Raw genomic sequence first — 12632 nt, forward strand, 5'->3', positions numbered from 1 at the left:
TATGAATGGATGATTGGATTATTATTTAAGAGTTGATATACGTGCTCATTCCCTATTAGTAACACATCATTTAGTTTAGTATTCCCAGCATTACCCTTTTATATTTAAAAAGGAAAAAAAAATTACTCTTACAAGGAATGCAATGAGATTTTAAAATGCTAACAAGATCCATTTTCTAAATATAGAACATTATTACATAATATTAGATAGCAAAATTTTGAGGGGCCCTTCAAATTTGGAGTTTTGTGCGACTACACTTTTCGCTCCTCCCAACGTCCCTTTGCGGTTTGGTTATGTTGAGCTAAAATGAGGAGGAAAACTAAGTTTAAAAACAGATATATTGGAAAGTTGGATTTGAGGTTCCAAAATTTAGCCCAAGCTGAATATCATTTCATGTTCTTTGGTTTTTTTTTTTAGTGATATAACTCAATTTCATTCTAAAGTCATACAATCTCTTTTTGATGTCTCATTACCCAAAACGTTTATACATTTTTTCTAAATCTAGCAGTCATGTGAAATGAAATATAACTTTATATTTGAAAATTAAAAAAATCCATAAAAAAAAAATCTTATTTCTTATATAATCTTAGAAGCCGAAATCCTACAATAACTACTATTGTGTTCTTGACCACAAATACAAAGTCATGTGTAAAATTGACTTATTTTACTCATTTTCAAAAGGATGAAAACGAATGAGTGCGCACACTTTGCGGTAGAAATAGTTTGGATATAGTAATTTTGACAATCGATTCGTGCCCAATTTGAGATGTTTGTGTCGGACATTTGTGATGATTTGGAATTGATTTTTGTCCAATTTGAGTAACCATGCATTGACACCAGTCATAGTAATTGATTGTATTTGACACAGAAATGGAAAATGAAAAATAAAATTAAAAAAAAAAAAAAACAAGGTTAAGAAAAAAGCAGCTATAATTAAGATTAATTTGGAATAAAAATGCACACCCACAGACACAACCATACTAACTAACCTTGTACTGGTACTAGACTAGTAATATTCAGTTATATCAAACTTAACTGTAGTAGCTCACCCAGCAACCAGTGTGTCTGCTCGGAATTGGTAGATAATACAACAATTTGGTAGGTTTCTACTAAAAAGTGAAGAATCTAGCCAGATTAACTACCAAACTTGGGGTACATTACTGTTAAAGTTTCAGAGAGATTGGCCGCAATCCACCATCAATCACATTGATACTGTCTGCACTTAACTACCCATGCAATTATTAGATGTGGTTTTTATGCAAAAAGCTTGATACAATGAAACCATTTGATATAAGTTATGATTTGTTTTGTAAGATGACCAATGTGAGATTGTTTACTTTATTCAACTATTACTAATAGGATAATCTTAAAGAGGTTAAAGAGTTTTTTTTTTTAATCGAGAAAACATAGAATTTTATTAAATGGGAAACGACCCAATATAAGTTTCAACGAACAACCTAATAAAAATTGGGGATAACCAAGAAGCCCATTCCACAATAAGATAAAAACATAAAAAGAAAATTATAACCCTAATCTCTATCCAACATAATGATGCCACCAACCACTTCGCCGGCAACTAGAAGAGTAGTGGCCCTAAGAAAACAAACTCCGTGTTGAATTCAACGAAGGTATCGTAACACAAAACTTTTCAACCCACAACAAGGAAGTATCCTCAACCATATGTCGCCATTGAAACCATCGCATTGGAGAAGAGCCACAAGATAACCACCATCACATGCCTCAGCAAGTAGAACAAAAAATCAGAACAAAAAGGAAGGGGGTCAGGCAAAGGGGGGCATCTAAAACACCCTCGCTTTGGGCAAAGCCGTATCACGATTGGCCTTGATTTTTTGACATTCCAGTCGGGTACGGAGCCGTGAAGGGATATATATTTGTGGGCAAAACAAGTGAGACTCAATTGGCTTTGAGCAAAAACTGAGGAAGGAGATGGAATAAGAGAAGGAAGAGCAAATAAACAAGATGAAAGAGGATGGGTGTTGGGGGTTGAAGGAGGCGGTTGTCGGATGGGGATTAGGGTTGTCAAGGGCAAAATACCGTGAAAAACACCAGGAAACGGTGAATGACGCCGGGAAGAAAAGTTGTGACCTCATAATTCGATAGTCATAGGCAACAGAAAGATAAGACACAAACATAATTACTTGAGATGAGAAGGAAAAAGGGGAAGAGCAAGGGGTTATCGCTGACCCCTATTAGACGAAGTCAACGTGAAGGTATTATCACCGCATCTTCAAGAATTTGATTTACTTCAAACTCTTATCCTTTAAGCCATTACTAGTTTATAGGATTTGTTTTCAAATATCTGATGTAATCTAAGCTGCGCATGTAATCCTTATAGCTTTCTGTTTGTATATTTAAACTTTCAAAACTTCCTTGTATCTAGAGTTTTCAAACCCATGATGTAACCTTGAGATGATTATAAATACATTCATTCCAGTTTTGATGGGTATGCAATTGAAGTGAAACTCTCAGCTTTCTTAAGTTTTACATGGTATCAAAGCCTTACTAAGTCTAACGACTAAGATCCATTTTTTTTCCACGCTTCAATGGCTGAAAACAATGTCAATTCTTCCAATCCCACCCCCTATCACCAATCTTGCGAACCCTACCACCAATCCATTTCATCATTTTTCCACTGTTGTAAACATCAAACTTGACCGAACCAACTACCCATTGTGGTTAGCTCAAATTCTCCTAATTCTCAAAAGTAGAGATATGATGGGGTATATGGATGGTACTTTGGTGTGCCCTCCCAAGGACTTGCCTGGCTTGACCACAGTCAATCCCACGTACACTGTGTGGGTACAACATGATCAAATGATCCATAGTTAGATAAATGGCTCCTTAACTGCTTTTGTACTCTCTGTTGTGGCAAGCAAGAGGACTACTTGAGCCACGTGGGAAGCTTTGGAGCAGAGGTATGCTTCTACCTCACAAAACAGAATCTTGTTTATGAGAAATGAGTTGCTGCAAACCAAAAAATACGATCTCTTTGTCATGGACTACCTGGATCGCATAAATGCCATAACCGATAATCTTGCCCTAGCGTGGTAACCAGTGAATGATAATGAACTTGTGTAGATTGTGTTGAACAATCTCGGACATGCCTTTGAAATGACGGTAAGTGCTGCTGAAGCTCGGGATTCCTTTATTACCTATCCTACTCTTAAGGCACTTCTGTTGACCACTGAGCGCAGAATGATGGATCAAAATCCTTTTATGGCTGACGATCCACTTGTTAGTGCTTTTGTTGCTGCGCGTGGCCGTGGTGGGGGACGCTTCCGTGGAACTGGGAGAGGTGCATCACCCTCTAATCGTGGACCTTCTTCTAATAAAAGAGGATACAATCCTCGCAACAACAACAACCAACGCAACCAGCCAGCTAATGGTGAGAAACCTCATTGTTCTGCTGAACGTATCATTTGCCAAATCTGTAGGAAACTAGGTCATCCAACTCTCGATTGCTACCAAATGATGAATGCTGCTTATGAAGGTCGCATTCCTGCCAAGAGACTCACAACAATGTCCTCACCGCCTATCACCTTGAACAAACAACCGAATGGTACTTGGTTGCTGGGCACTGGTGCTAATGCTCATATCACTCTTGACATTCAAAATTTGGTGAATCCTAAAAAGTACAATGGTAATGATACTATTGGAGGTCTAGGTAATGGCTCTGGCATCTCTATCTCTCACTCCGGTTCAAATAAACTACATACTAGAACTTGCTCATTTGATTTAAGTAATATTCTTCACTGTCCCACAACTTCTCAAAATATAATATCTACTCACAGATTTACACTAGACAACCATTAATATTTCCTCATTTTTTTCCTTGTTAATGACCTCAAGACCCGGAATACGTTTTTCAAAGGGAGATGTGAGAATGGGTTATACCCATTTCCAAGTGGCAGTGGACAACACAAGTATCCAATTTCAGCTTTTGTAGGGATTTGGTGTTCAATTCAAAAATGGCATTCTCGGCTTGGACGTCCTACCAATTCAATAATTAAGTTTTTAATTTGAAATAAATTGGTGCCAATTCATGGTACCACTGATGTAAGCTTTTGTGAGTCATGTCCCGTAGGAAAGAGTACTAGGTTACCTTTCAAAGTGTCTCAGTCTGTTTCTCAATTTCCTTTGCAGCTTTTGCATTCGAATGTGTGGTCTTCCCCAATTATTTCTAATGAAGGTTTTCGTTATTATGTGTTGTTTGTGGATGATTATTCGCGTTACTCTTGGATTTTTCCCATGAAACACAAAAGTGAAGTATTTGAAATCTTTGTTAAATTCAAGGCTTCTGTTGAGAATATGTTTAATCTTTCAATTAAAACCCTTCAATGTGATGAAGGTGGAGAGTATAAAAGTCATGCTTTTCAGAAGTTTCTCACTGCAAATGGAATTTCACAACGTTTTTCATGTCCTAAACATCATGAACAAAATGGAATTGCAGAAAGAAAACATCAACATATTGTTGAAACAAGCATAGTTATGCTTTCCCAATCTCACATGCCTAATAAATTTTGGTTTGATGCATGTTCTACTGCAACATATTTGATAAATAGGTTGCCCACTAAAATTTTATCCAATGTGTCACCTTATGAGAGATTGTTTCGACAAAAACCAAAGTATGACATGTTAAAAATTTTTGGATGTCAATGCTTTCCAGGTTATTGCCTTACACACAAAATAAACTTCAATTTAAGTCAAAAGCTTGAGTTTTCTTGGGCTATTCACTGAATCATCAAGGCTACAAATGCTTGGACTTGTCCACAAGACGAATTTACTTGTCTTGCCATGTCTGATTTGATGAGGATTGTTTTCCCTTTTAAGGGACTCACATCTTCTTCCGAAAACGTCAATACCAAAGGTAATCCTCACTCGCCCAACCTGTTATTTACATTTGATTTGCCTCATTGTCCTACTTTACCTCAATCACTTACTCCTCCACTTGCCGTGCAACCTGCCAACCAACCAACTAATATCACCCATATCACCCCAAACCCCCCACAGTTACAACTTGACCCAAACCCTACCCTTGACTTACCATGTTCTAATCCTGAAACACCTATGTCATCCTCTACCATACAACCTACCCTACCCTCAAATGAGCAAGTCGAAGTACCTATACAATCTGTGTTAGAGTTGTCTGATGCTCCTGCACATCTAGAGCATTGTATGGTCACAAGATCCAAGTCTGGAATTCAAAAACCCAACCCTAAATATGCTATGCATGTTACTGTTGACAACTCTTCTGTTAAACTAACATGTTTCACTCAGGCTGTTAAGTCCCAGGAATGGAGGAATGCCATGGTTCAGAAATTCAATACGCTGTAACGATGTGGGACTTGGAGTTTGGTTCCGTTCACTTCACAGATGAATTTGCTTCCAAACAAATGGGTGTTCAAGTTAAAGCGTCGTGCAGATGGTACAATTGAGCGCCATAAGGCTCGGCTTGTGGCAAATGGGTTTCATCAGAAGGCTGGTGTGTATTACACCAAAACCTTCAGCCCAGTTGTTAAACATACAGCGATTAGGTTTGTGCTTAGTCTTGCAATATCAAAAGGATGGCAGGTTAGACAACTAGATGTCCAAAATGTTTTCCTGCATGGTTTCTTGAACGAAGAGGTGTATATACGCCAACCTTTGGGATTTGTTGACAAACAGTTTCTAACTCATGTTTGTAAGCTTCAGCGGAGTATCTATGGTCTTACACAAGCACCTAGAGCCTGGTTTTAGAGATTCTCCGACTTTTTGCTTCAACTTGGCTTCCATGAATCAACGTGTGACTACAGTCTGTTTGTATTCAATCAAAAAGGTGTGTACTTGATACTTTTAATTTATGTGGATGATATCTTAATCATTAGAAATAGTTCTCACCAGATTTCCAGGTTGATACAAAGGCTAAGCACCTTATTTTCCATGAAAGATTTGGGACCACTCAATTATTTTTCAGGTGTGGAGGACAAGTATGATGGTCATCAGATGCACCTAAGTCAATCTAAGTATGCGTTGGATTTACTAGCCCACACCAAATTTACATAAGCAAAGCCAATCTCCACTTTTATTCCCTCATGCCAAAAACTCTGTGCATATGTTGGTGATCTATTCGAGAAACCAGAGGTCTATCATAGTGTAATGGGTGCTCTACAATATCTCACAATTACTTGTCTCGATTTGTCATATGTGGTCAATCAAGTGTGCCAGTATATGCATTCTCCCACAACCATTGATTTGTTGGCAGTGAAATGCATTCTTCGTTACTTGAAGGCCATGCATAATCATGGTCTTTTGTACAAGCTAGGAACTGTCACACTTTCAACCTTCTCCGATGCGAATTATGCATGGAATCCAGATGCACGACATTCAACTGGTGGTTTTTGTGTCTATCTTGGTTCAAATCTGGTGTCTTAGAGTTCTAAGAAGCAGAAAACAATTTCTTGGTCGAGTGCTGAAGCCGAGTACAGGCAATTGGCTTGCACGGCTGCTGAGCTTTCATGGTTAAGATCTTTATTCAAGGATCTTCATTTACATCTTGTGTGACCACAAATCTCGTGTGACAACATCTCTTGGATTGCTTTAGCCTCGAATCCAATATTTCATTCACGAATTAAGCATTTGGAAGTTGATTACCATTATGTATGGGAGAAGGTGGTTCGTGGTCAATTATTGGTTAACTATATATGTTCACAGGATCAGCTTGCTGATTTGTTTACCAAGGGTTTGTCTTCGTCTCAATTCAAGTTATTATTATCCAAGCTTCCAGTTGTTCCTCCACCCATTAGCTTACGGGGGGCTGTTAGATGAAGTCAACGTGAAGCTGTTATCACCGCATCTTCAGGAGTTTGATTTACTTCAAACTCTTATCCTTTAAGCCATTCCTAGTTTATAGGATTTGTTTTCAAATATCTGATGTAATCTAAGATGCGCATGTAATCCTTATAGCTTTATGTTTGTATTTTTTAACTAGAGGTTGAAAAGTTAGTTAAATGGTTTGTGATAGATTTGGTGAGACTAACTTCAAACAATGGCTTGTTCAATACTATAGACATAGGTAGTGATAGGACATAGATGTTTCACTAACATTTAAGCCTACTACTGACCGGCTTGTCTTTAATATAAATCAAGTTTTCGAGTTTAATTTGCAATATCTGTCAAAAGCAAATAATAAATGGTATTAATGTTCTTCACTTATAATTAAGAACGACGGACAAACAACTTAAGTAATCGATCCGTTTTGATACTATGTCAAGATGTGAGAGAGATCGATGCACAGTCCAACATCTAAAAGGATTCAATACTATTAGTAGTCGAACGAACTCTATATTGTACATGTTTTCGATATATATTTTACATTTTTCAACATGTATTTTGAACTCCCTCGTTTGTTCTTTTTAATTTATGAATGATTTCACTGCTAACTTTTTCCCATCTTAGAATACGGTTGGGTGGGTTGTCACGGCTTCACATTTTGACTTTTAAGTCAGCGACGATGTCATTCTTTGAGAAAGCTTTTAGTGTCTCTTTGGTGGTTCACTCAGTCCTTCGTTTACTTGGGCGGGCTTCTTGTGGTGGAGGTAACTCAAAGACGTTTGCATGACAATTTGCCGCCTATAACGCAATGTCAGCTTGCTGTGGTGGAAGAACCGCATGCAGATTAGGGTTTTAAAGCCTTCAAATTTTCGGTATTTTCATGGAGGGCAAGGGGAGAAGCCGTCGGAGCTGGACTATGTGAGCTGTTGAAGAAGTTTGGGCATAAATAAAGATGCTCTGGTGTCTGTCTTGTGCAGCCAGAATCCGGAGAATGCAATACAGCCATGTGTCACCCTATACAGCAATCCTGAAGTAAACATGACTGTGGAGTACATAACAAAAGACTAAAAACACGTCGCTCAGATTACAAGTCCAATTGTTTTTTAAGCCAGAGATTTCAAGTCCAATCTTAAACCTGAAATTTAACATTACTCTACAGAGAGGAAATTAAGAACAAATTACTAACCTGAAAAACGAAGATGTTGCACACAAAGGTTCCGAAATTTTTTACGCATGTACGCATCTGGATAATATCCCAAACCTCCCAGATTGTTGAAGCAAAATGTGTCTTTCTAATCATAAACCGCAACTCCGAGAGAAGAACACAAACCTTGAGCACATCACATATTTCGTTAGACCAGAAATCAATTTTCCATAAATATTCAATCCAATACAAGTTATATAACTAGTATGATTTTATTGAGATACGAAAAACTGAAGTAAAAAGGCTTACCCGACAAGCTAGCTGACTAGCACGATCACCCTCCAGTTCAGGAGGGCTGTTAAGAAAGTAGTCTAGTTGCTCTGCAAGGAATTGCGTTGCGCTAAGAGAGTAGACAAAGATGCTTCAGATACAGTCTCAGTAGTGATGATCGACTGCAGAGACCATTATTTTACATATGGGTATGAGCATTATTTTAGAGAGTTGCTAGCCAGCTCAGTGTTCTATTTCATCACCCACCATAAAAAGTTGAAAAATTGAAATGTTATTTCGCCAACCACTGTTATTCCTAAAAAATTGAAATGCTATTTTCCCATCGACGATAATTTACCATCAAATGAATGACTCTCAAAGTGCTATGCTCCTATTTGATTATGCAGTCTAGTAACTATCATCAGTTGCTAGCTTCTTACTCTTTAATTGGAAATGGCATCCACACTTTGTTGTTCCAAAATTTCTTCTATCCTTATTCTTTGTCTTTTTGCAAATTCGGCTTATGTATTGTCTGTTTCTTTCACAACCAAATGCAAGTCTAGGGCTCATGTTACCTCTTCGTGCCTAATCTATTATCATTAATTATGTATCTTTTAGTGTCCTTATTGGTCATTTTACAAATGGGCAAAGTTGTATTAAAAATTTCATTAAAAATGAATGGGAAGATATGAAACTGAGGTGGGAATAACAATATCTTATTTCATATTAAATAGAGACAAAAAATTATGCGTAAACAAAATACTAATAAAAATATGTATGTAATGGAAGGCTTTATTAAATCTTGGAAATGATTTTCTTCCACCCCAAACACGCCCAACACTAGAAAACCTAACATGCCTTTCAAATTCCGACCGTTGAGAACCTTTTCCCGGGAAAACAACATCCAACGGAATTTCAATTTAAAATTCCAAACCCAACCCAGAAACCATCACTGCCACTATCCGATTTCACACAAAGCCCTCTCTTACCTTTCCAAATTTCACAAGTGCCGGAGCCCAACGAACGCAAAGCCAGAAATTTTCACCAAGAATTCCCAATTTTACTTTCTGGGTAGGAGTAGGACTTTCGTCCACTATGTTGCAGATGCTGAAGAAAATGCGCGGTTTGGGGAAGACCCGGATGATCAAACGGCTGTATTAATTCAAAACATCCTCAAGTTTCGAAGGGACAAGCCGGCCGAGGAGATTGAGTGGGCGCTCGACCGATGTGGGTTTGTGCTGACAGATTGTTTGGTTTTGGATGTGCTGCGGAGGCATCGGTCTGATTGGAAACCGGCGTATGCGTTCTTCAATTGGGTATGTAAAGGTGGAGGAGGAAGTGGGTATATGTCCGGGTCGGATTGTTACAATGAGATTCTTGACATTCTTGGCAAAATGCGGGCTTTTGATGAAGTCTACCAAATGCTCGACGAAATGCGCATGAGAGAGGGACTTATCAATGAAGGAACGTATGAGATTTTGCTCAATAGGTATGCGGCTGCACATAGGGTGGAGGAAGCAATTGATGTGTTTTATAAGAGAAAAGAGTTCGGTCTCGAGCTTGATTTGGTTGCTTTTCAGAAGCTTATGATGTGGTTATGCCGGTATAAGCATGTAGAAGCTGCAGAAACTTTGTTTAACGTGAAGGGGAAAGAGTTTGGGAAGTATATAAAGACGTGGAATATCATTCTTAATGGATGGTGTGTACGAGCAAATGTATGCGAGGCAAAAAGGTTTTGGAAAGATATAATCGCGTCTAATTGCAAGCCTGATCAGTTTACGTATGGGACTTTTATAAATGCACTGACCAAGAAGGGAAAGTTGGGTACGGCACTCAAGTTATTTCAAGCAATGTGGGATCAGGGTTGCAACCCAGACGTGGTGACATGCAATTGCATAATCGATGCCCTTTGTTTCAAGAAGAGGATTCCTCATGCTTTGGAAGTATTTAAGGAAATGAATGTCCGAGGATGTTGCCCAAATGCAGCAACATACAACTCACTTATTAAGCACCTATGCAAAATACGGCGTATGGAGAAGGTTTGTGAGCTTTTGGAAGAAATGGAACAGAGGAAGGGTAGTTGTCTGCCCAACGAAGTAACTTTCAATTACTTGCTTAAGTCGTCGAAGAAACCAGAGGAAATTCCTGGCCTGCTGGAGAGGATGCAGAGAAATCAGTGCAAGATGACTGGTGACACATACAATTTGCTGTTGAAGTTGTATATGGAGTGGGATTGTCAGGAAAGAGTGAGATATACATGGGATGAGATGGAGAAAAATGGGTTGGGACCTGACCGACGATCTTATACCATTATCATTCATGGGTTCCATGATAAGAGAAGGATCAAGGAAACTTTGCGCTATTTCCGTGAGATGACTTCAAAGGGGATGATACCAGAGCCAAGGACCGAAATATTGATGGATTCTATGAATGTCCAGTCAAAAAAGGAGGGTGGACAAGTGGAAAAGCAAGCGGAGGAAAATGACAGTTTGACATGGCCTTTGAGTACAGAAATTTGAGAAAAAAGGGAGCAAGGTAAAGCTTTGTTTCTAGTTTTTGGTTTACTTGAACTAAAGAATGCACTCTTTTGAATAATCAGTGAAGTTCTTTCTCGTGTTCTTTATAGGTTGAACTTGACATTAGTGTCTTTGTGGAACAATTCTTGAAAACGGAGATGGAATTATGTGCATTGTTGGGACCATGAATGATAAAGTTGCCAAATTCATACGTGCAGGTGCAACACTACGAACGAACTGGGGTAGACGTGAAGGAGAATTATTAAAGATAACTTGAGACAGGGTAAAAGCATATTGTTAAAATTACTTTTGCATTCACAAGTATTATCCAGTTTAAAGGTTGTGTCTGATTTTCGGAACTTGCTAGCATTATCGAGTGTTGAGTCAACATGACTGTTAAGAGTCAAAGGCTTGAGTCTGCCTATCTGCGCTGCCAATGTGCAGATTAAACAAAGCGCTGGCTATCATCAGTCGCATTGTCTCTTGTCTATATATGATCAAAACTCTAGTTCTATATGTAATGTATTAGAATTATAAGTTAATGGTTTTTCTATTGAGCAATCAAGATTCGATCAAGGCTATTAATTGTTGAAATTCTGACTGTTATTGCTGTTGAGAAATCATGAGCCTGTAAATTGTCGAAATTCTTACGGTTATAGAGATGAAAACCATGCTTTTCCTCTCTCTCCTACTGAATCGGAGACTTCCTAATCCCCTTACTCCATTGGGCCTCTGCAGCATTACTTCTATGATGTTAGGAGCACTCCCACACCCGACACAAATAGTTTTACCCCACGACAGCGGAAGCAGATTCAGAGGTTGAATCCATCTTGTCAAATCTCTTCCTCCTCTGTTACAAGTATTTGGTCCCCCTTACGCTTACATAGTTTTTGGTTTTGACTTTCAGGAGTTGGTTTGAAATTGTATGAAACAGAGAATCTGTAGAATCACTGAAAATTGAATTAAAAGTTGAACAAGGCGTAAGGTCGTAAAAGGTTGAAACTAGATTTGGTGGGATGCGCCAGCCCGAGCAATAGTGCAACGCTTGGGCGACACTCAAGAGTCCCATTAGCAAGCTAACGTAGCAGACTCCCTCCCTAAAAAAATTAATTTAATATCGTGTGAACCATTAGTCCACGTATCAGATATTAAACTGATAAGAACAGATACTACACTTGATCTTAGCCAAAAGGCCGAGAAAGGTATGCTTGGTAACGAGTTGTAAGACCCTATTTATTTTGTCTCTTCTCTTTGCCCTTTCTTGCTGTGGCCGGTGTGGGACTGAAAGATTTGCAAGTTGACAAAAGGGGGCTAAATTGCATGCTATTCGAAGGGTGCCTTCCATTGTTAATACCCATGTTACTTCCACAATCATTAAAAATAAAAACAAAAATTACTCAAAATTCATTGGAACCGTGCCATTCAAAGTCTTTTGTTTCACTCATAACATAAGCAAACACACACCAAAACCCTGATAAGATTGTCGAATTATATTGGAGTGCTACTAATGCCACCCAGTAGTCCTATTTCCCAACGCCACCTAGGCGCTAGGCGCCAGCTCGCCGCCCAACTAGCGTCTAACGTTTTTTAGAACCTTACTTGTCACTAAAAGTTAAAAAATGAAAATGCTCTTTTCTCACCCGCCAAGATTCCTAAAGTAACTTTGACGTATTTTTCTTTAATATGAAACAAAAAACTGAAGGAGAACTCAAAGAAGCCAGCATCCATATCCACCTACCCGTCATGGTGACAACAAACACCCCCCTTCTCTCCTAAGTTGTGCGCTGGGCCATGAACGGCCTACAATGATGGATTGAAATTCTCCCTCTATTGTCTCTCGCTCTCTCTATTTGTCTTCCCCTATTCTCTCT

The 12632-nt window shown here is 38.6% G+C and overlaps 1 protein-coding gene, 1 long non-coding RNA gene and 1 other non-coding gene across 5 annotated transcripts; 1 reads left to right on the plus strand and 2 right to left on the minus strand.

The window, feature by feature from the left end:
- Positions 1 to 7300: 7300 nt before the first annotated feature.
- LOC139189613 (uncharacterized) lies at positions 7301 to 8414 on the minus strand. The gene is made up of 3 exons (XR_011573427.1): positions 8285 to 8414; positions 8018 to 8161; positions 7301 to 7845 (listed from the first exon to the last, which is right to left on the minus strand). It is a non-coding gene; the product is annotated as an uncharacterized lncRNA (long non-coding RNA).
- A 555-nt stretch (positions 8415 to 8969) lies between these two features.
- On the plus strand, positions 8970 to 12168 carry LOC103413304 (putative pentatricopeptide repeat-containing protein At3g15200). 3 transcript variants are annotated; one of them, XR_011573426.1, is made up of 4 exons: positions 9003 to 10780; positions 10980 to 11044; positions 11500 to 11579; positions 11669 to 12168. XR_011573426.1 is itself a non-coding variant. In XM_008351781.4 (2 exons), exon 1 carries the CDS (start codon positions 9100 to 9102, stop codon positions 10762 to 10764), a length of 1665 nt encoding a protein of 554 aa, XP_008350003.1. In that variant the 5' UTR covers positions 8970 to 9099; the 3' UTR covers positions 10765 to 10780; positions 10872 to 11355. The 3 variants fall into 3 exon arrangements, 2 of the variants coding, with proteins under 2 accessions (XP_008350003.1, XP_008350004.1); XM_008351781.4 differs by lacking the exons at positions 11500 to 11579; positions 11669 to 12168 and having other exon boundaries at positions 8970 to 10780; positions 10872 to 11355; XM_008351782.4 differs by lacking the exons at positions 11500 to 11579; positions 11669 to 12168 and having other exon boundaries at positions 10980 to 11355.
- LOC114819857 (U2 spliceosomal RNA) lies at positions 11773 to 11967 on the minus strand. Its single transcript, XR_003767157.1, has one exon. It is a non-coding gene; the product is annotated as a U2 spliceosomal RNA (small nuclear RNA).
- Positions 12169 to 12632: the final 464 nt, after the last annotated feature.

This window comes from Malus domestica, chromosome 11 (assembly GCF_042453785.1).
Source record: "Malus domestica chromosome 11, GDT2T_hap1".
NCBI classification, from domain to species: domain Eukaryota; kingdom Viridiplantae; phylum Streptophyta; class Magnoliopsida; order Rosales; family Rosaceae; genus Malus; species Malus domestica.